General features: G+C 48.2%; 1 protein-coding gene across 1 annotated transcript in view; it reads right to left on the reverse strand.

Annotated features, from left to right (window-relative positions):
• The window catches only part of SLC43A2 (solute carrier family 43 member 2), an 86,024-nt gene extending 68,924 nt beyond the window's left edge, over positions 1-17,100 (reverse strand). Inside the window, exons 1-3 of the mRNA XM_085649057.1 lie at positions 16,882-17,100; positions 13,023-13,222; positions 1,555-1,762 (exon numbers count right to left, since the gene is read on the reverse strand). Coding sequence (XP_085505183.1) covers positions 1,555-1,762; positions 13,023-13,182 — 368 coding nt within the window. The 5' untranslated portion in view covers positions 13,183-13,222; positions 16,882-17,100. The remainder of the gene's footprint in view (positions 1-1,554; positions 1,763-13,022; positions 13,223-16,881) is intronic.
• Between the last annotated feature and the right edge of the window lie 4,475 nt (positions 17,101-21,575).

Here is a 21,575-nt window from a genome sequence, read left to right on the forward strand (position 1 = left end):
CTAGTAGGATCAGGGCTGCAGACTTGCCCTGATCAACTTATTGCCTAATGCCATCCAGCACAGCTAACGGCGTAGACTCAGTGCTATTATTGGCCCGAAAGCCCAGCTTCTAACTCAGTTGTACTCTCTTTACTGCTCCAAAACACATGCTTGAGATACTCAACCATCTTTTCATTCCATGCCCTACAATCACTTACAAAAAGCCCTGTGATCATTGTAACTAGGATGGACAGCATCGTAGCTTAGACTCAAAGGAAGAGGTCAGCACACATAAAGGCTGGTCCCTAACTGGTCTAATCCGGATGTGTGTCCTACCGAGCCCCCAACAGCCCCATTCACTGTGGACATCAAAACTTTCATGGAAGTTGCCCTTTGCTATCCGAACACTGCAAGGACTTGGGTGGGACTCCAGTTCTAGTGGGTGGTAGGATTTGAGGCTAACTGGACTTTGTAACTGCTTTATTAGGAGCTCAGCAGCAGGGTCACCAACCAAGCTGCCTAGCCTCACACATGAACTACTGAAACAAGGGAGCCACTGGGTAAACATATCATAGCCAAGTAACAGCCGTTTTATATCCCTGCCTGGTACCTCTGCCTCATTGACTAGCTATAAGTAACCAAACTGGAGAAGAACTGACAGAAAGTTTTCAAACACGATTCAACACAGGTAAACCGCTGGCCACAGGGCGCAATGTTTAAAAAAATCAAGTGCATCAAAGGTACGAATACATTTGGGCTCATGTTCTCCCCAGAAGGTGCTAAGGCGTAAGCTCTACATGTGTATCTTTGTTTTAACTGCTCTTTTTATCTGCCTGTGAAGGTAGGCCGATCCACCTTGGCAGTAATTGCTCTAGTTGGACATTCAATTTATTGTATGTTATTTACTGTTGCATGCTGCATCTCTACCTGCAATAGTACCCACAATTAATACCTCAAACAAAACAAAAACCTCAAGAAAAGGCTACACATTCTTCTGAGGAGGAAGTGACATTCACAGATAGTGAGGGATCCTGCCTTTGCTGGACGGCCCCAAAGAGGAAAGCTTGACATCTGCTGCTGTGCGGAAGGTGACAGGCCCTCATTGTGCAAATGATAAAAAATGAGAATGGGGAAGAGGGAGGTCACTGCCAGGTGATGGGGGCTGAGGGTAGGGGCTGCAAACAACAAAAAATCACAGGCCTCCAGGCAGCCCAGCAAATAGCTAAGGAGAGGGAAGTGCCTGAGTGGTCCCACAGGTGGAAATTACTGGCCATGGAGGGAGGTGAGAGGCACTGAGGGAAAAGTGACTTTAACCGAGGTAGGTGAGGAGCCACAGCCATGTGTAAATCAGTGACTGGCCCTGGGCCTGAATCTCCGCAGTGGGGACTTGCTCCACTGTACCCATCTCATACAGCCTTCAAAGTCCACACTTGTTCATGACAGTGGAAATTGAGTCTAGAAAGAACCTTCTTTGAAGGTGGCTAGCTCTGGGGACAGAGAGGATAGGGCGAGCAGAGGGAGGGCACCCATCCTAGGGAGATTCAAGTCCACGGCCCTACAGACGGCAGAACTCACCTGCCCAGCAGACGCAGCTTGCGGGGTCCATACTTGTCCATGACAATACCCAGCGGCAGGGTGATGGCACTGAGCAGGAAGGAGCCCACAGTGAAGGCCAAGTTGAGCATTTCGTCCTGTTCTTTACAGACCAGCCACCCGTTCAGCTCAATCAGCAGCGACTCCTTCTCCGACGTGTTACCCGAACTCGAGCTGTTGGTGGAGTTCTCTGCGGGAGTGGAAGAGAGCAAAAGACAACGAGAGATGGTAAAATTATCGCAAAGATGGGGCTGCTGTGGCAAACAGACATCACTGTAGGCAAGAATTCAGGGCCCAGTACCAGTCACCAAAAGAACCCATAAGAATGGCTGAGTCAAACACCACCATGACGATAGAAAAGGAGTGATGGTCAAAGCCTGTGTGACTGAATGACTAACAACATAGAGGATGTGACGTGAGTGACAACATTGTAACTTGGAAGGAGGTTCAGTGATCCCTTTGGAGACAGAGAAGGAAAATGAGTGAGTAGCTCGTTACCATAATGGAAACCGCAATGAGCGTCACAAGGCGCTCCACTGGAGAAGCAGCGCCCAAGGACAGAGGCAGAACAATGGGGCAGATTTATGAGCCCCTTGTGCCACTTTTGCGTCACTTTTCCCATGTTAAAAGTGACGTAAAAGTGGCGCAAGGGGCTCATAAATCTACCCCAATGTGTTTAGTTCTGTTGTTGACCTCTGGTACATATGACAGCTGACCCAGCCAAGGGGATACTATGGCTGTGAGCACAGCCAATTGTGTTGCATCTGTTGTTGGAGGTGGCTGGGGTCTGGCTCCTCAGAGAAGAGGTGGGGGCTCGGAGTGTCATCAGCATATAAATACAAGCGCCGCCTCTCTACAGGGCTTGGGCAAGAGGAATCCTGCACATGTTAAAGGAGGCTGAGCCCAGTGAACATCCTTGGGAGAAGCCATAAAGGACATCTGTGACCTTGTGAAGGGCCCCAGCTTGACCTTGGTGGGATTGGCTTGAGAGAAATCCTTTCAATCATAGCTAGACCTTCTCTCCCACCCCCACCGCCGCCCAATGTTTCAGATGTGCTCCAGGCAGTACAGCGGTATGCTGTAATCAGGAGGGCAAGAAATGGGGCAACTTGTCAGACGAGGGGGTGGGGTGAAGAGCTCAGGGAGGAGGCACATACACGGGAAGCCGGTACAGCCCGGGAGGGGGCAATAGTTGAGAGAGGGGGCGCGACCCGGGCTCACAAGGAGATGAATGCACAGAAGAAGCAGGGCGCGCACAGAGATGGCCGACATACCGGGGTTAAGAGGCGGCGAGCAGAGGAAGGGGATCTGCTGGGGAGAGCAGGGCGCCCAACGCATAGGGGTAGCAGGTACCGGGGTTAAGAGGCGGCGAGCAGAGGAAGGGGCTTGGCGCGAGAGAAGGCAGAAGGCGGAGTTGGGGGCAGCCAGTGGTGCAAAACGGAGAGGAGAGCACATGCCAGGGCTGGAGAGAGCAGGGCGCCCAACGCATAGGGGTGGCAGGGCAGCCCAACGCATAGGGAGGGGGCAATGCGCAAAGTGAAGAGCCTCTGGGCCAGGGGCAGACTGCGAGAGCAGGCACGGCGGGGAGAGAATTATATGAAAGGACAAGGAGGGGTGGATGGGCCAGCAGTCAAGGGAAAATCGGGGCGGGACACCGAATAAGTGGCTGTCAAACATCAGGTAGAGTGTAAAAAAAACACATTCCTGAGATGACTTCATGCAACTGGCCAAGTAAACAACCCGGCGGGAGTCCAGCAGCTGAGTGACCTCTGCTGACCTCTGCTGCGACGGGAGCTGAGCCGGGAGCTCGAAGGGGCCGCCCCCGTACAGAAGCTGCTGTCAGCGCCTCACAAGGGAGCCGTCACCCTCCCTCACAGTCCCAGAAGCCCCTACGTATCTTTCACACAAGCCACTGGGCCTACACCAAACAGCCCTTTTTTGTCCCCTGCCCTCTGGGCCTTACAAGTCACTGATCCCTCTCAAATTAGCTCCCCCTATCCTCCCGCCACACAAGCCACTTGGACCCGCTGAAACACGAGTCCCCCACACCGCAGATCTGCGGGGTCACTTAAGAAAGTAACTGGGCCAAACTCAAAAGAAACTTTGCCTTTTCTGTGAATCACTGACCACCCCCTCAAAAAGGGCCTGAAACCCTCCTCCCCTCCCCCCACGGCCCCCATCGAACACACCACTGTGAATTCGCTCTTAAATAAGGCCCTGCCCCCGCACAAGCCCTTTGCCCCCTTTCAAAGTGACGCCTGACCTGCTTCACGACCCAATGAGCCCTTCTCAATAAAGCCCACAGAACTGCCCGCAGCCCCTTTTCGAATGCTTGACAAAAGAACTGGTTTGCAGGCAGGGGCGTACGTACAATTGGTGCAACAGGTGCAGTGGCTTATTGAACCCCGACAGTGCTGTATTTGACTTCGACAACAGCAGTCAAAGGGGTCATTTTCCCTTGCTTGCACCAAGGCACTGTTTGCACTTTGGCTCGGGAACCCCTCTCTCTGGTATGAGAGACCCCATATTTTGAATAGACATGTTTTTGCTGTTTCCTATATTTTCCTCAGGATGAGAGTGAGTTTCTCCTCCTTGCTGTTTCTAAGAAACCTTTCCTTTCCCACGCACAACACGCGGAACTATGTACGAGGGCCAGTCTTTAATTCCGGCATTTGGTCACTCGTCCTGAACTTGGCTAGCATATGTCCAAATGTAATGGGCAATCTAATGAGTGATGTCACAATAGCTTTAACAACCCAAAGAGGCATCAGGAAAAAAGAGACGGTCCAGAATCCTTATGGTTGGTGACCTTTCATGATGCAAAACTGGCTAAAAGGACAATAGTTTTTTCATTTCAATGGACGGCCCCTATAAGAAGATTTTGATATTTTGCAGCTTTCTAATCTCGTGCATCTTATTTGAGCAGCCCGGCTTGTTCCAAGGCACTCTGTTCCTAGCAGGAGGGCTGTACACCTCTGCCCCCAGTTGTGACCGCTAGAAGAACATTTAATCTCCTGGCGGGGTCCCGCAGTAAGCCCTACAACGCCCTTGGTGTGTCTCACAGAAAGCTAAATAATTGCATTTTGTGGTTTTTCTGTTCAATTTCTATTCTTTTATTTGGGTTTCTTGATGTAATTCGGGCTGACAGCTTCCACGGTGGGAGGTCATTTGTTGGTTCAGTGGGCACCAAGCGGTGCTGTTGTGAATGGTTAGTTGGTGGTATTGAGGATTCTAAGTAATGCTGAAGTGGGGTGCCAGGGGTGTTGTGCGGTGATGCATGGAGTTTTCCAGCGGTACTCCTGAGCTGGTGGTCCCAGAGGAGGTGGTCAGGTCTGTTGTCAATGGCCTCTGAAGTGCGCTGCTACCGGGCCGAGCTGGGCTGTCCTGGCTAAGGACGCGCCAGATGCAGCTGCCCTCGGTAGAAGTTGCGCTGGAATACATACAGTGCTCCAGACGCTCCTTAATGACACTGGCTGTATGAGCGCGTAGTGTCTGGTAGTGCAAGGTATTTGGGTCACTCTTCTTAATATAGCCCCAGCACATTAATAGGCGCTCATCGCTGGCCAGAGGGCACCTCCCTGGCTCTGATCTGGATGTGCCCTTTCTGATCCGAACTTGTTGACAGTCTGACCCTGCAGATGTTCCCGTCGAAGAGAGTCGAGGTCTATGTCTGCATACGACACCCATGCTATTTCTGAGCCAGCTGGCCCAAAGCCGCCATCTTCCGAGCAGCGAGCACCCCTCCCCTTCCTTTGCCATGTTCAATCTATAACTTCCCTTTGTTCATTTTCTCTTTCCATTTTGCCCATTCGTTTCCCCACTTCCCCTCTCGCCTCGATTTCCAATGCCACACAAGGCACTTTGTCGGCATGGTAAGCCGAGATCGTCAGGGGAAATGCACCCAATATTTTTGTTTATTTATTTAATTTTGGCGCACATATTTATAAGAATAGAGCGCGCTACCGTTGACTAAATGATTTAAAAAAACTAAATTGTGCGCCGAATTTACAAATTGACATCGTGTGAGAATGCATAAAGAATAAACTCCTGACTGTGTAGAAGCGAAGAGAGAATGGTATTTGCTGTTTAGAATAATGGAGAACATAGCTGCTTAGTGAGTTAGGAGCCCTCATTCACGGAGTGTACATTGGTTTGAGGGGGCTGTTGGCTCCTTGGAAGATCATGCAACCCGTGCTGAATGTCCCTTGCTTCTCTACATGGAAGCACTTCCAGGGAGTGTAAGGTTATAAATGCAGTAGTGGAACTTGTAGTCCACCCTTAGTTTCCAAATAATTCTTGTCCACCGCCGCATCTCTTGGAGCCTGCTGCCATCACTGTCCTTCCCTAGCACGACACAATACAACGCATTTCACTGGCAGGAAAAGTTGGGCAAGTATTGGCGAAGTAAATGCGCCTAGTACATAAAGTTATACAGTGCGTATCGTGGATGCTTCTGCCCAAGGCCGCGTTTCTCTTAGTCTCTGGTCCACGCTGTTTCCGGTATCACCCCGAAGACAACGCCAACGCCAACGCCGAACTTGTGCCTCCCTCGCGCCTCCCTTCTCGCCACCTCCCGACTCTCCCCTCCCCCATTTGAGCTGTTTTCTCCCCACCCCCACTTTTCAGACAGCCAGGTTATCAGTATGGCTAGGGTTACAACAGGAAACAGATGTGGGTGAAAGGTCGGAAGAAGCAGAACAACAAGACGCTGCACACCCCAGCACAGGCTGAGTCAGCACAGAGAGCGCGGGCTGCTGCGTCAGGGTCGGTGAGCTGTCTCACAGATCCACGCGCCGCTCTCCCGTGCGAGCTCGAGCTGCGCCAGGGATGTGCTGTGCTTAGTTACACCTTACACGAGCCGTGCTGTGCTACGTTCAGCTCCGCTGGGCCTAGGAGACCATAGACATGGGCGGGCTGTGTTAAAAGCCGCTGTTTCTCGTGTCTTAGTCCTACTCGTTCTCTCCCGGCCATTTCTTGTGCGGGGACTCCCACCCGAGAAGACAACATCAGAACTGCTGAAGATAAACGCCTCTCAAAATTGAAGCAAGGGAGTTTTTACATTTTCAATGTAATTGACTTGCAAGATTAAAAATTGAAAACCAAATCGCATGCGCCCATTGGATGGATGCAACTAGAGCTGACAGCCGTCTTAGAGTGCTGCTCACCAGCAAGATCTGCGAGGCCGTCGGCGCCTCTGCAAAACAGTCTGGAAGTAGGTGGGATGCTGTGGGCGAAACCGGCGCAAGCACCATAGCTGACATTTCCCCATTTGTGCTCACGTTTGAATCCGAGAAACCGCATCTGCACAAATGTTGTGTGCTTCGGAGTATTTGCAGTCACAGTTTGTCCTGGCTGCTGCATCAAAAATAGAAAACGACATGTTTCAGCTGGTTGCAGCTGAACTTAAATCAACACGTGTTTTATTTACTTTGCAGCACAGGGGCTAGGAAGAGGCATGATGCCAGTAGGCATCAACACAAGCAAAAAAGCAAAACGTACCCAGAATTTCTGAAAGACAGATGGACACTTTTTGACTTTTGTTTCTGGATTTAAACGGTAAATATGCTTATGGCTGTTTACCATGAAAGAGATGGACAAGGAATATCACGGCTGCAGCATTTGTCTTGTGCAATCGTCTTTCTTGATGGACTTCATGTTGGAACCAAATAGGACTTAGTAAGGCCCAAATAAAGCTCTTTCAGCACAGGAAACAATCGCCAAATCTATTGGGATTCCCACAACTTTAGTAAGAGTTATATGAATGTTGCAATGCAATACGAGAAGCATCTGTTCTAGTACTAGTACCAGTCCAGGTCACCCTAGAAATGTCCCCTCCCGGCTCTACGTGTACAGCACCGGAATGGAGGAGGCTGTTGTTCCATAAGTGTAGTAGAAGACTGCCTCAAAGGCAGCTCTCGTCGCCATTAACGCAAACAAAAGACAGGACCAGACTTAGACACCCATAGACATGGCCCACTGACAGCACAACACCCACCACAGCCCATCACTACTCATCTTAATTATTCACAGTGATGAAGCTGCAGAAAAGTGGAAAGAAGCCTGCAACACACAAAACATGTGGATGATAAGTCAATTACTCCGGCCCTAAATACTAAGGCGATGTTGTGGCCGTAGTAAAGTTAAGGCCCTGCATTGAAGTCACTGGCATTAATTGGACCCTGTGCCTCACCCCCTAACAATGCTGTAGGCGGTCTGCATTCTGCGGTGACTGCTTCAGGCATCACTTTCGTCAGCATGTTCCAGTGCACCATTATTTGTTTAGCCTTCCTACTCTTAGAGGGCGTTCCTACTGGTGGCACCAAAGCGCCATGTTCCTTCCATTTCTCCTACAATGAAGCCTGTACGGAAGAGGCAGCAGCGCCCTCACACACGGAGGCCTCCATATGTAGTGAACTTTTCCCATCGTCACCTATGTAAAAACTGAGCTGACAGGAAGTCTGACCAGTTTTTTTTTATTTTTTTTAATAAAAGCACATCTCACAGACATTTCTTTGTTCCAAAAAGATTGCAAAATCCCCCTTCTCCCACTGTTTTTGGTGCCTGAACGGGTGTCCTTTGGTTGGTGCTGAAACTGGCTTGTCGACAGTGGTTCCTGGGATTCGCCTTCTGCCAAGCCATCTGTGCAGCATGTTCAGGAATTACCCAGTGGTCAGTGGAAGTGACTTTGGCCAGAAGCAGGAGATTCCCAAAACCCCAGGGCTGTTGTTGCATCTAGTCTCGTGAGATTACTCCTGAGATGGGCAAACGCTGATCTCCCATCCTGAGTACTTATGGAAATACTCCGTTAATAAGAATGTGACCTGGGATATCCGAGAGCTAAAATAAGGGTCAAAGTTGAAGTCATGTGGATATGCGTTCAGTGCACTGACTTTGCGCTCTTCCTTTCTACGATGCACGTTCTTATCGCTTATATTTACACTGACAGTGTGATGCACAGCATATCATTAAATGCACATGCTTCGTACAGTGCAAAGCAGCATAGGCCATTATATTTACTTCACATATATCAGACACATTCCTTCTACGAAGTACAGCAGTGCAAGGTGGTCTGTCCATTACAATACACTGAATGGTGCCCGCCACTGTAATGGCTGATTCAATTGCATTGCGTGTGTCAGAGTGGCCTGCGCATGCCATTCCATTTACATACCTTATGCATAGATACAATGATCCTGGTTTTGCAATCCAAAACAGGTGCCTTGTACAATTCACCCGTGCAATAATCTGGAATAGCAATGATGGGACAGGTTTCATACAAAGTATTCTGAAAACCGAGTCTCCTTTAGGTGTATGCTGTGCTTAATTTGAGCCGGTGGTTTCCGGTTCTCGACACCGGCACTTAATTATCAACACCAGCACTTGTGGCAGTCTGCCACATGGTGGCACTGTTTGTGTAATTTATAGATGAGCACAATTTCAGGTGATTATTAACGTAATATACATTAAAATGACTAAAACATGTCGCCCAAGCCATTCTTTTAGTTTTGGGGGCATGAAATAGTCTGGATTGTTACACTTGTAGGAGTACGACAGTTAGCAGTTGTGCTGGTACTGTCATTGGTAGCTCTGGCAGGGAAAATGGTTGGTGTAAACTGCAGTGGCCTATTGTCAAGGGCCATGGCACTTATTGTTCTTACAAATTAAGCACTGTAATGTATGTGAACTTAAGTGACCTGTCCCTTTTATCGCTGGCATTTACCCTCCCTTCTATCTCTCCCGGGCTCTTGAATATCTATGATCCTTGCCTTAAATGTATTTTCGCCGCTACTACGATGTGAACACGCTGGCTATCAATCGACTAAAAAATAACATGTGGCTTTGAGAAGCATTCATCGCAGAACTCCATATCATAGGAATTCGCCATCACATAAGGATCATATTCAGTATATACATGAGCCCTGAAGAAGTCTCGTGTGAGACGAAACGCGTTGGCTACAGTTATGTGAATATATGAATCATAAGAAATCTGCGATCAAGACAAATAAAGAAGAAAAATCTCTACAATTTGTGTCACATGTTCTGATTATATGAGAAGTGTATAGTGCATAGTGCTGAACCACTTGTGTCTACATATGTTGATGTAGGATTTTATCCTACACTTTTGGGAGTAAAGAGGGGAGTACTCTCCGGTTTCGTGCACCACTATTCACTGATTACGTGAACCACTGATATTTGCTGGGTGCGGATTCAATTACCCTCTACCCTCATCTTTGTGCTTGTATTTTCCGAGTATGTTTATACTCCATACAGGCCCTTCTCTTTCTGGACTGTGGCGTAGCTCTGCTATCAATCGGGCTGCTTTATTTTTGGACCCTGACATCTCTACCCACAGCCTGCCCCCTTCTGAAGTATCTGTTCCCCGTCCTGCTACTCCCAACCCCTTCCTGTCTTTCTGCATAACAGATTTACTCTTGTACCTGTCCACCTCTGGCTCCTGGAGCATCTCTGTAAAGTGCACAGCCGCCTACCCATGTGCTCTGTTGTACCACTGCTCTCTGCTCACCCTTATTCTGAACTCTGCAGCACTTTACCCTTCTTTGGGGTATTTCTGACTCTAGCCTCGCCCACACCTCCTTGATTTCTTTGAGTATCCATGGCCTCCAGGCCAGCCATCCTGCTTTCACGGGACATTTTTTTGTCTGTGCAAAGAGATCGGAGGTCACACCGCCCTCCCTACCCGCTTTCTTGTGAAATCCTGGGCCATCTAATATTGCTGGCGAGGTAGTTCCTTCTCTGTCCCCAACGTCAGCAATTTTATGATCTCCCTGCGTCAGGCTCCAGAAGTCAGACCGCACCCCGTATTCAGATGCACAGGGTCATCAGATCCAGCTAAGCCTTGAGTAGGCAAGAATAGCAAAACCCTCGCACATTTTAACAGTTCCAACGCCCACTATTATGCCTAGCGTGAGGGTGCTCAGAGGCCATTTTGGCTGCATGCCCAGCAGTGCTATAAAAACTACTATACACTGACAACTTACTTAAACCAGTGACCAGCGGACCAAAGTTCCAGCACCATAGGGAATGCTAATATGGACAAAGATGGGATCCAGCAAGGAAGAAGACTAGACTTAAGAAAATGAGGGGAGCAAGGTTCATGAAAACAAAAGGGAATAAGGTTTGTGGAGAGGCAAGGCCTCTTGGCACGCTCTGATATCACTACAAGGTTAAAAGCATAACAATGACCTCCAGAGAAATGGCTGGTGACCCGTCTCTCCATCAGACTGAATCCAAACAAGGCAGAGTTTTGACTCTAGTGACTTTTCCTTGATGTTATCCTGGCTAAAAATAGTGGCCACTCGAGGGATTGTCCACTATGGTTTCTTATGCCAAGGCCCTGGGCATTATACTGGAGACCCAACTCTATAAATCGACAGAATCTACAAAACTGCACTTCTTACAAAAACACCTTTTCAGAATCCCCTCTTGTCATTTAAAAATATCCAAGATCAGTGGCTCCAGACCAGCGTGCAGGGCTTCACCAAAACCTATAACTAAATGCATAAAATTAAAAATGCTATATTCCTCCCTCCATGAAATACCCGCCCCTCCTCCATATTTATCTAGAGAACTCGCTTAAGGCTGCACTCGCCCTGTGATGCTATCTAGGTTATATTGTTACACTGGGTACCGTTCTGCTCTCTTTAAAGCACTTTGCAAATTGTGTGTAACATAATGTTTCACTACAATATATAAACTTCTGGGAAACAAAAGGGGTAGAGAGGTTCCCTTATCAAGGAAGCAGGGTTTGGGGTAGTACGAGTAAACTAACTGTGGAGAGGAGGTTGGTTAGGATGGACAGGGCGTAGTCAACCGTCACAAAAACCGAAGTGCATGAAAAGAAGTCGCAGCTGCCTATCTGGCCTGCCAGCAAGCACCAGCAGGAAATGCTCCTCAGCAGAAAGTAGAAGCCGACCCTTGAGCTCTAGCTCCGAGCCAACAGCAGATAAGGAGCTGCCAGAGGCTTTCTGTGGAGATCTGATTGTAGGTATCTGTCGCATTTTCTATTCCAAGGGTGCAGCCGAGCTGTACCCCTAGATGCATCTCAATCTTTACAGCCAGAGGTGTGGCTGGCTCTTTAGTCCTGGTTCCCCGTAATTTTTTACCTTCAGAGTGTTCCTCATTCTCTACTCCTAGGGTTGCACCTCACTCTATACATCCAGGGTTGCACCTTGCTCTCTGTTGCCCAAAACACCTTCCTCTCTTCCCTCAGCTCCAAGCTCTTTACTCCAAGTTAGGTAAATCACGCTCTACTTTACAGGTAGTTTTGTGCCCTCGCTCACTACCCCAATGTGCTAACCAGATTCTTATTTGCCTTCAGGGGTTCTCCAACTCTTCCTCAGCCCCAGACACTTTTTAACCTTCTCTTCCAATCATGGGGCCTCTTGGCCCATCCCTCGCGGCTGTTTAGCAGCTTTCAAACCTCTTTGTGCCCCAAGTGCCCTCTACTCACCTTAAAGGTTATCCTCAGGAGCTCTCTTATCTATAAGGGGTGTACTTTCCCGTACACTTCTTCGAATTGTCCAGAAACTTCCCAGCACCTCCTAAGGTTTCACCTGGTCCCATCCTGTCCAGAGACACCACTTCACGTATTCTACGATAATGTGCCGAGCATAATGCTTTCCAGGTATCTAAAGTGTGGCCACATATCTTGGTAAACTCTTTTTCCTCACTTTCTAGAAAGACACAAGTGAAACAGACTGTGTCTATCAGGGGAATTTACAATAGGTACATGCACGAAACTAAACAGTTCGCTCTGCCACCACTTCACCGTGAGTAGGTAAAGGAAACATAACAAAGATTGGTGCATTGTGAATGTGCTACAGTGAGGGTACAGCGGTGGTACTCCTAACAATGCCCCTCCACTCCCAACTGTTCCACAATATAGGCAGGGGTCGCATAAGTCAGTAACGAAAGAAAATACCATTCATTGTTCTTTATTTCTCCAGAGAACAGCAGCGCCCGCGCCCTCCCCCACCAGGCACAGTAATAATTAACTAGCAAAAGAACTAGTGAATGGAAATGTTCTCTTTTCGTCTTTCACCAGGGCTTTCTCTGCAGCCCAGTAACTGTGACATCTACCTTGGACAACAGGCACTGAAGAGCAGAGGTTGAGGAGGAAGGGAAAAAAAGGGGGGGGGTCTTGAGTCCAGTGCATGAAAAGTGCAGGGAAGGCTAGCAACAAAGAAGAAGAGTGCGGCACAGAGTCACCTCAGAGGGGCGGAGATGCTTATCTCAAATATGCCAGGCACCTGACTCGCTAAGCAGAGACCTTGGACCTTTCCGCCACGACCAGTTGTCACTCGGCTCCCTCCTGGGCCTGCAAATTCAGGTGTGTTCTGTTTATGGAAATGCTTCCCCTTCCAATGACCTCTATGACCCCAAGAATGCTCTGACCAGGCACAGGCTTGTTCTGTCAATGCCCTGCTTACCTGGGTAATGGCACAGATAGGAGTAAAAGCCCTCTGACTTCAGCATAATGAGCAAGGAGCCCCAACCCAGCAGCACAGCTGAAAAGAGGAGGTTCTCGATGACGGCGGTGGAGGCCATCCACCATCGGCGCTGGTGGGCCGTTGCTAGTGTGGGAGCCATGTTGAATGTTTGCAGAGGGGTCTTTCTTTACAGCGTAGATCTGAAAAACAAAGAATACATCAACCTTAATAGAGCTGCTCTTCAAATCCTTGTAGCACTGCCACGCATCCTGCCACTATTGACTACAGCACCACAGCACACTCCTACTATGATTCACACCACAGTGTAGAAGAGATGTACAATACTTCCTGCAGGCGAGAAAAGACCTTTATTAAACCCTTCAATTCAAACTGAAGGCCTCTGCAGGAGCAGGGTGGGAGAAAGGGTCAGCAGGAGTTGTATGGGTAGAAAGAGGGGCCAGGTAGATTCTGACAAAAACTGACATTCAAAATGCAATTCTTCTGATGGAGGGGGAGGGGCGGCAGGTGCACACAGCCCTTTTGTATGTAGAGGTCACCTCAGGGGCAAACAATATAGTCGTTCCTCAACCTCCCGTTGGAATGTTTCCTCACTTTGCTGAAGGCAACGAGTCTCAAGAGCCGGTGCACCCCCGTTTTCTACCCAGCTAAGTGACTGTGCCCATAAATGAGAAACCCCACCCGCCCCCTCCATCTCTGGGCAGCTCGAGGAGTCAATACACAATGACTAAGGTGTTAGGCCGATGGAGTGGACTGACGATGTTAAGGGAGACACATATGATAGAGTTGTGCATATTCTTTACCGGAAATAAACAACCAAAACAGTAGTATATGTGCAGGAGTATCTGCCATCCGTATCTGACTGTTAAGGGAAAAAAGAACGTAATACCATAGGTAGAGGCCTTCCTTGTTACCCTTGCCTTACTGAATTCTGCTTCTATCAGCCAGTCACCATGAAGTCCACTGGTTTCATATGTCAACCGTGTGGGCTTGACAATGAAACAAAGGTTGGGGCTATCATCAGAAAGGAAGATTAATTCAAATTAACTCCTCCAGGAATAAAGTCAACCAGAAGCCAAATGTGAGAAGGCTGATCTTTCTGATGCAGCCATTATCAGCTCTACGACCGAAGTTTGGCTTTTCATTTGGGGCCACAAGTCCTTACAATTCCTCCAGACGTTAAAAAAGCAAACCCTTATCCCTGCTAGTTTTTTCTGTGTATCTAGTCAGTTTGCGTTCTTGTAAATAAGTTATTCATTTGTTTTTGATTTTGATTTTTGAGGGTGGAACACTAATAGACACTTGGATGTGCCACAGTTTTTATTATTCTTTTAAACAGAGATACAAATGTTCCTACTTTCCACACTTTCATAACCCTTAGAGGTCTACTTGGAGCCATCCTGTTGGGAATTGCAGCTATGAGAGAATAGAAATAAATGGGAAACTCTGCACACCGAGGTTCGTTCTTTACTTGAACAGGTCTGTGGAAGTCAGAAATGTCAACTCGATAGAAAGAGGCGAGCCATTTTTTTTTCTCTTTTGTTGCTTAAAATATGTGATATATTTAGCCTACTCATAATTTGACTTCAACGGTACCCAGGAGTCGCATTAATGTCAGTTGATAAATAAAACTATCCTGCCATGCAAAATCAACCTCGAGTGTTAAAACATTAGCATGCATGGGAAGAATGGGATACAGAGGAGAAGGTGAGAGGACAATGAAAGAGATGACACACCAGGCCTTATAACTTGTACAACAGTGAAAACACAGGCATTTAAACAAAAGAAAGGGTATAAGACCAAGGTCAATACCTCTAGAAAATATGTCCTGCACGGGGGTGGGGGGAGCAGCCCCTTTAATGAGTAGGCGAATTGAGTTGTAGTACAATTATTTTGAGCGACCGTCTATAAAGGCAGAGTTTGGGAGGTGTGAAAAATATTGAAGGAAAGGCATGCGAAAATGTCAACATTCTTCCCAAAAAATTATGGCCGTTATTTTGCCCTTCAAAAGGAATGGTAGCAACAATATACTGTTTTATCTATATTAACATCTACCATCCCTACCGCCCCACCGCGCTACTTTCTTCACTTTCCTATTAGCTAACCCTATACAATAACGCGCGTTCCTGAGAACAGTGGCTCAACCTCTGCAGCCTCATAGGCCGAGAGGCTCAGCCTCGGCGCTTCTCATTGGTGTGCTGGATGGTCGCTAGGCTGCAGCTCCCACGCCTGTTCAGCTGGAGCCGGTTCGAACCGGCAGGCGCGAGAGCGGGGAGCCGCAGAACGACCGGTGCACGCGGAAAGGGGACTCTGCGCAGGTGCCCGGGCGGCGCGCGCCTTGCAGACTGAGCTCATCCTGCGGGACAAGGGTACAGCGGCGCACGAGCCTGGCCGACAGTGCACGAGCCTGAGCGCGAGCTGTGTACTACCCAGTGCCGAAGTTCTTGCTCCAGTGCCCATGCTGTCATCATATAATTTACTTGGTTATTGCCCCCATTCTCCAGTCACTGTTCCCGTGTGCGTTATATTCTCCCCACTCCACATTTTAGTCCTAGCAGGCTTGCAACTGTTCCCGATGCTTAATTTAATAGCTGTTGGGCTGTCACTGCCCAAATTAATACCACTAGTAGTGTAGGCAACATTTATGTTGTTGCCGATTGCTCCTGCTATTGTGCTGGATACTCATTATCCCTGCTATTGTTCTTTATTGTCTGTCATAACGCAGAATATCCCCTGTATTATAGCCAATCGTCAGATATTGCCGCAGTTTTACAACCCTTCTCCCCACTGCTATAGTTAATGTCAGTACCGCTGCTTTGCTACACAGTGGTCCACCTAATGCCCCAGTGTCCCCTGCCTTTTCTCTCAATACTTGTCATTAATCTGTTATTTCACCAGTCCCACTGTTTTGTCCCCAGTGTTTTGACTGTCACCGCACCGCACCCAGGCTCACTAGACTCATTATTGCCCTAGTTCTCGTGCTATTATTTCAAAAGCCCAGGCTATTTGCACAGTGAAGCCCCAGTACACCTGACAGGACTCTTAAAAGAGCTGGTGCCCTACTGCTCCTGTCAATGTGCTAGTCCTACACTATCAACCACATCCCTCCCGTACACAGAGCAGCAACAGTTACTGTTCCAGGTCGCACTGCTATTGTGTACCTTCTGTACTACTAACATGGTCTCCAATATTATTACTTTTAACTGTTTTCACCCCAGTGCACCTCTCACTTATTGTCAATGCTCATATTATCCACGTATTACCTACCCGCTATTGTCCCAGTTCTTGCCCCTGTACTCCTAATACCCTCAACCCCAGCTATTGCACCCATGCTACTGTTCCCCAAACACCCAGGCAAACAACCTACTGCTTTCGTAGCCCCTACTAGTCCGGCCGCTCTCCCAGTTGTGTGTTTGTTGCACCGGTGCCCGTGCGACTGCCACAAAGTTATTTCCACAGTGTATTTCCCCTGAGCCCGTTACCGCTCCAGTAACACTGCTATCTCCCCAACTATACCTAATGCCCTCGTCGTCCCCAGTACCTCCGTAGCTGCCCGTGGCTCCGGATTATTGCATAAGTGCCCCTGCCATTTGCCACAATTGCGCAGTTATCGATCATCCTAGTGCACAGATGTTCTACCCATTAGTCCCAAATCCCTGCAGTCTCCACCCTAAAACCGGTAATGGCTTCGTCCAATTGTCCCTGTCATCTATTTGCCCAATTGCTATTTTTATTGCCACCACACCAATGTTCCCATATTTGGTATCTATCTTCGTAATATCCCAGCCCTGTCATGCCCATTTAATTGCCCTCTGTTCTCCTGTAACTGCCCTCTCTTTACCTTTGGCTGTGATGGAGCTGTTGGTCCTGCTCCCTTTGTTCCTTCCTTTGCCGGGCTAACCCTCTCCCTAGCCCGGTGTTTCTTGCCGGGCTCCCCCTGCCCCTCGGACCGGCTTCCGCGTCTTGCGCCCGTCCGCACCTTTCCTTGGGCTCTTTATTCCGATCCTCTTTTATTCATCACAGTCTGAAAGGCATAAACACGGCTCGGCGCCGATTGGCTAAGCGGACCACTTCTGTCCGCTGATTTGAACAATGAAATGGTACTGCTCTTTGATTGGATGCTGGCTGTTTCCAGCCCAGACTGAACGAATCAGCTGCCAGAAGCAGAGAGAGACAAACAACTCTGAGAAAAATACTTTCTGAGAAGAGAAGGAACGAAAACAAGAAAGCCGGTGACCCCCACCCAGAAATATTCCTCTGCCGGATAAGTGACATTTCCATGCAGCGATAACGCGCTTCCAGACAAAGACCTCCTTCAGAGATAGACGTGTCAGATTTCCCTTTACCAAACCCCAACCCATTTCGGGTTAAATCGATCACCCCTCTCAATGCACCTCCAGAGCCCCTAAATTCGATAACAGTTTGCCATCCAAAGCAAATTAATAACGCTCATCTCAAACAAACATCCTTAGCAAAAGCTAGAAGAATACCACTAATCCGAATTCAAGTATGCAAGAGACAGGCAGAGCACCAAATGTATAATTTAATTGACGTATCTGTAACGAAAATGGACAAAGCAGTAGACCCACTGTCCCTGTTATTTATCACTAATGCCTCCTTCCGAGGACAGCAAAAGACGCACAAATGATGGACGGAATGCAGAACAAATCAAACATTCATCCGCAGTCAAGAGATCTGGGTTAAATCCATCTTTCTTTCACTCACCATGCCACCCCAGTTTAGACCCAGCCATATGCAAATCAGTCTTGACTCCATTCCTCATGAGAACAGTTCAGCCCGAAATACCAAGTCAGGTCCTTCCTCGACCAGAAACAAGCATCCTGGAACCGATTTCGGGGTATCACCCCTCATCAGCCAGGCTAGCTTACCGCATAATCACCGACAGGTCTCTCAGTACTTAGAGAGAGTGGCCAAGGACCACTGGCAGTTGCAGAACAGCGCATGGAAGGTGTTTAAACTGTGTCCAGAACCTCCCTGAACAGGAGCGTTGTGAGCCGTTTCCTGAAAGGGAGGAGTGCAGATTCCTTGTGAAGGTGATCAGGCAGTTGATTCCAGAGTTGTGGAAGTAGGACAGAGAAAGCTCTGCCACCTTTGGATGCTGTTTTGAACCATGGATAGGCCAAGCGGCAAGCCTCGGAAGACCACAGTGTACGACCCGGTACGTAGTTCCCAAGGCGTTCTTTAATATAGACTGGTGCTTGGCCATAAATTGCTTTGTGGGCAATGCAGAGACCCTTAAACTTTGCTCTCTGCTTAATGGGGAGCCAGTGCAGCTTGCACAGCAAAGGGGTGGCATGAGTCCTTCTAGGAAGCCTGAAGATCAGCCTTGCTGCATCATTCATGGTCACCTGTAATTTGTTGATGAGTTTCTGAGGGAGGCGAGATAGAAGACATTCCCATAGTCTAATCTAGAGATAATTGTGGCTGACACAATCATCTGTAAAGTGGTGGTTGAGAGGACGGGGGCGAGTTTCCGCAACTGTCTCGTTAGACCTGTACAGGTTCCAACCACGGTGGCAACTTGATTAGCCATCGGGAGATCGGCATCAATCTTGATGCCCAGGCTTTTTACGACGGGTACTGGTGTGGGGGTGATGCCAAGCTCTTGAGGCCAAAAAACATCACTCCAGGGATTGTTTTTCGAGGGGATGACAAGGACCTCTGTTTTGTCGGGGTTGATTTTGAGTGAATTTGCTGTCATCCAATTCACTGTATATCTGAGGATGTATTGCACCAGAGCATGAGCATGAGGGAAGTTGTCAATCTGGAGGATAAGTTGTGTGTCGTCCGCATAGTTAAAAACTTGGCAGTCCATGCGAGCTAGAGCAGCCACCAGTGGCTGAAGATACATGTTAAGAAGGAGCGGGGAGAGTGAGGAGCCCTGGGGGACGCCACAAGTGAGGGCGTCCCTGTCCGATACCTGCTCACCCTACTGGACCCTCTGGGACCGACCTGACAGGAAGGATTTAAGCCCCCGGTGTGCCAACCCGCAGATGCGCAGGTCGGTGATTCGGGCCAGAAGCTGTACATGGTTGACCCTGTCGAACGCCGCTGATAGATCTAACAGAATCAGGGCGCTCGGTTTTTTGTTATCAGCCATGATTCTGAGCTCGTCGAGTACAGACAGCATCACCAGCTCGGTACTTTGATGGGAACTGAAACCAGCCTGCCGCGCCTGGAGTAACTGATGTTCCTCCAAGAAGGACGAAAGTGTTTTGAGGATGTGTTGCTCCACAACTTTCGCCAGGAAGGGGAGCTGCGCCTATTGTTCTTGAGATTAGCAGTATCTGCCCCTGGTTTCTTCAACAGGGGGATGACTCTGGTCTCCTTCAGGCCCGAGGGTATGCAAACAGTATCCAGAGAATGGTTTATTAAGGCGAGGATCTCCCTTTCTAAAATTCTCAGGGGACAGAGGTCTGCTGGAGTGCCTGATTTGACTCGACTCATCAGAAGTGACAGGGAAGCCAAATCTGAATTTGGAAGGGTGGCGAGTTGCTTGCCGGGGAGAAGAGGGGCTGGGTTCTGGACTAGGGGGCCCTGGTTGATATGGGTGTTATCAATCTCAGTTGATCCATCTGGGTGTGGAGGTTCAGTCGAAGAGCCAGGTCTTGTGGTCCTTCCTGAACTGGGTCAACAACGCAGATTGCGGAGGAGGAGGGGCAGGGTGTTCCAGCTCTTGGCAGTGAGGTAGGAGAAGGATCTTCCTCCGGTTCTGGTCTTGTGGATCCGTGGGACGGAGGCAAGGGCTAGTTGGGCGGAGCAGAGTTGTCTGGCTGGTGTGTGGAAAGGGAGGCGATGTTTCAGATATTCTGGCCCTGCATAGTGGAGGGCCTTGTAGGCATGTGTGATGGGTTTGAAGGGGATTCTCTTGTTGATAGGGGGGCAGAGGCTTGGCAAGCAAAAAAACAATGTAATTCAACCCATATCTGTGACGGGGGTGACTGTTTGATTTGTTCAGCATTCCGTCCATCCTCTGTTCTTATGCATCCATCAGAAGACAGGCTCCATCTATCCAAGTCCCCGACAGCCTGCACACATGAGCCCTCAACAGAACGCTCTGGATTACGGCCAGCTACATCCGCTCATTAAAACCCCCAGAATACCCCTCTACCATAGAACCTACAACTCTTCAACAATTTCTGAATGTATTGTATTGCAACATTTATATAGCGCGTAGTACCCCTATGTGGAGCACTGAAACGGTGTGTTTTGGAAGGGTTCTGACTTTGTTTTTGATCCCCTGTGGGAAGCAATTCCATGTCATGCGTGAGGGCCACGTTATAGGATGCAACACTTAGCAGTTTGGTGGATGAAGAGGTGTGAGAAAAAGGTGCACAGTTTACAGTTTTCATTAGGTTGACAACTTTGAACAGCTCAGGTCCATTTATGGTGTATTTATGGTGTTTCTTATGGTCAGAGTCCTCTCAGCTGGTTATTGCAATAGGTTTTCAATTCTAAGATATTTAGTTAAAAAAGTTATAGTCCAGAGAAGGCACTTATGGAGGGAGAAATGGTGGCAAGACCCACTGGGATGGATGGCGCTACTATCGATCCATATCTGATTGTCATTGTAAGATGTAAAGAAGCGATCATTGTATGCAGATAATTGGGACCTGCAGTGGTGGACTAGATTAGAGTTTTCTGATTGGCCAGAGGTATGTGCCATATCTCTTCAGATATTCTGTGCCTGTTCAGTTAGAGATGGCTTGTTTATGGGCTAGTACAGTACTGGGTCATGGACAAGACTCGTAGTAGGTCTGTCTTATGGCAGTCTAGCACGATTAAGCAGTAGCATTAAAGGTGTTATATGTAGCCTGTATGAACTACAATCATCTACTGACTATTGAGTGTCATAGTTTTAGTATTGGTGTGGGTCAGAATAGTTTTTATTAATTGACATTACTGTATAATACCCAGACTAGATATACGTCAGCTCATCTTACCATATGTGAATATTGAAGCTAATATGCAGGTTGAGGTGTTCCACATCTAAGGAATGTACATTGGGATTGTTCTTGAAGATGTAATTAACAAGGTATTTTTAGACGATCTACTTATCTTGGAAATAGTCGTGTTTTCACCTCTCTCCTGAAGTGTATATGCTCCTGAATACTTCAAATCATGGCTGGTAGCAAGGTCCAAAGCTTGGCGGCTTCTACTGTGAGAGTACTGCTTTGTATGGAACATACGTGGTAATACGATCCATGGTGAAAGCCTGGAGCGCAGTGCCTGTTTTGTTTGCATTGCTTTAATTTTACTTGTACATATAGTGATCATTATCCTTGGGAGGCTCTTTAGACAACGCAGAGTGCCTCGATAATGGCACTTCTAGCTAGAGGTATCCGTTGGTGTAATTGCAGGACTGGCGTAATGGGTTCTGTTGGGTGAAGGTGGAGACAGAATCTTGTTGCACTATTTAGGATTAGTTGTACTTTGTATATGATAAAACTGGGAGTGCGATGCTTCAGGCTGTTGGTATAATCAAGTTTGGAGATTACAAGCGTGAGGATAGTT

The sequence above is a fragment of the Triturus cristatus genome, chromosome 3_2, assembly GCF_964204655.1.
Source record: "Triturus cristatus chromosome 3_2, aTriCri1.1, whole genome shotgun sequence".
In the NCBI taxonomy this organism is placed as follows: domain Eukaryota; kingdom Metazoa; phylum Chordata; class Amphibia; order Caudata; family Salamandridae; genus Triturus; species Triturus cristatus.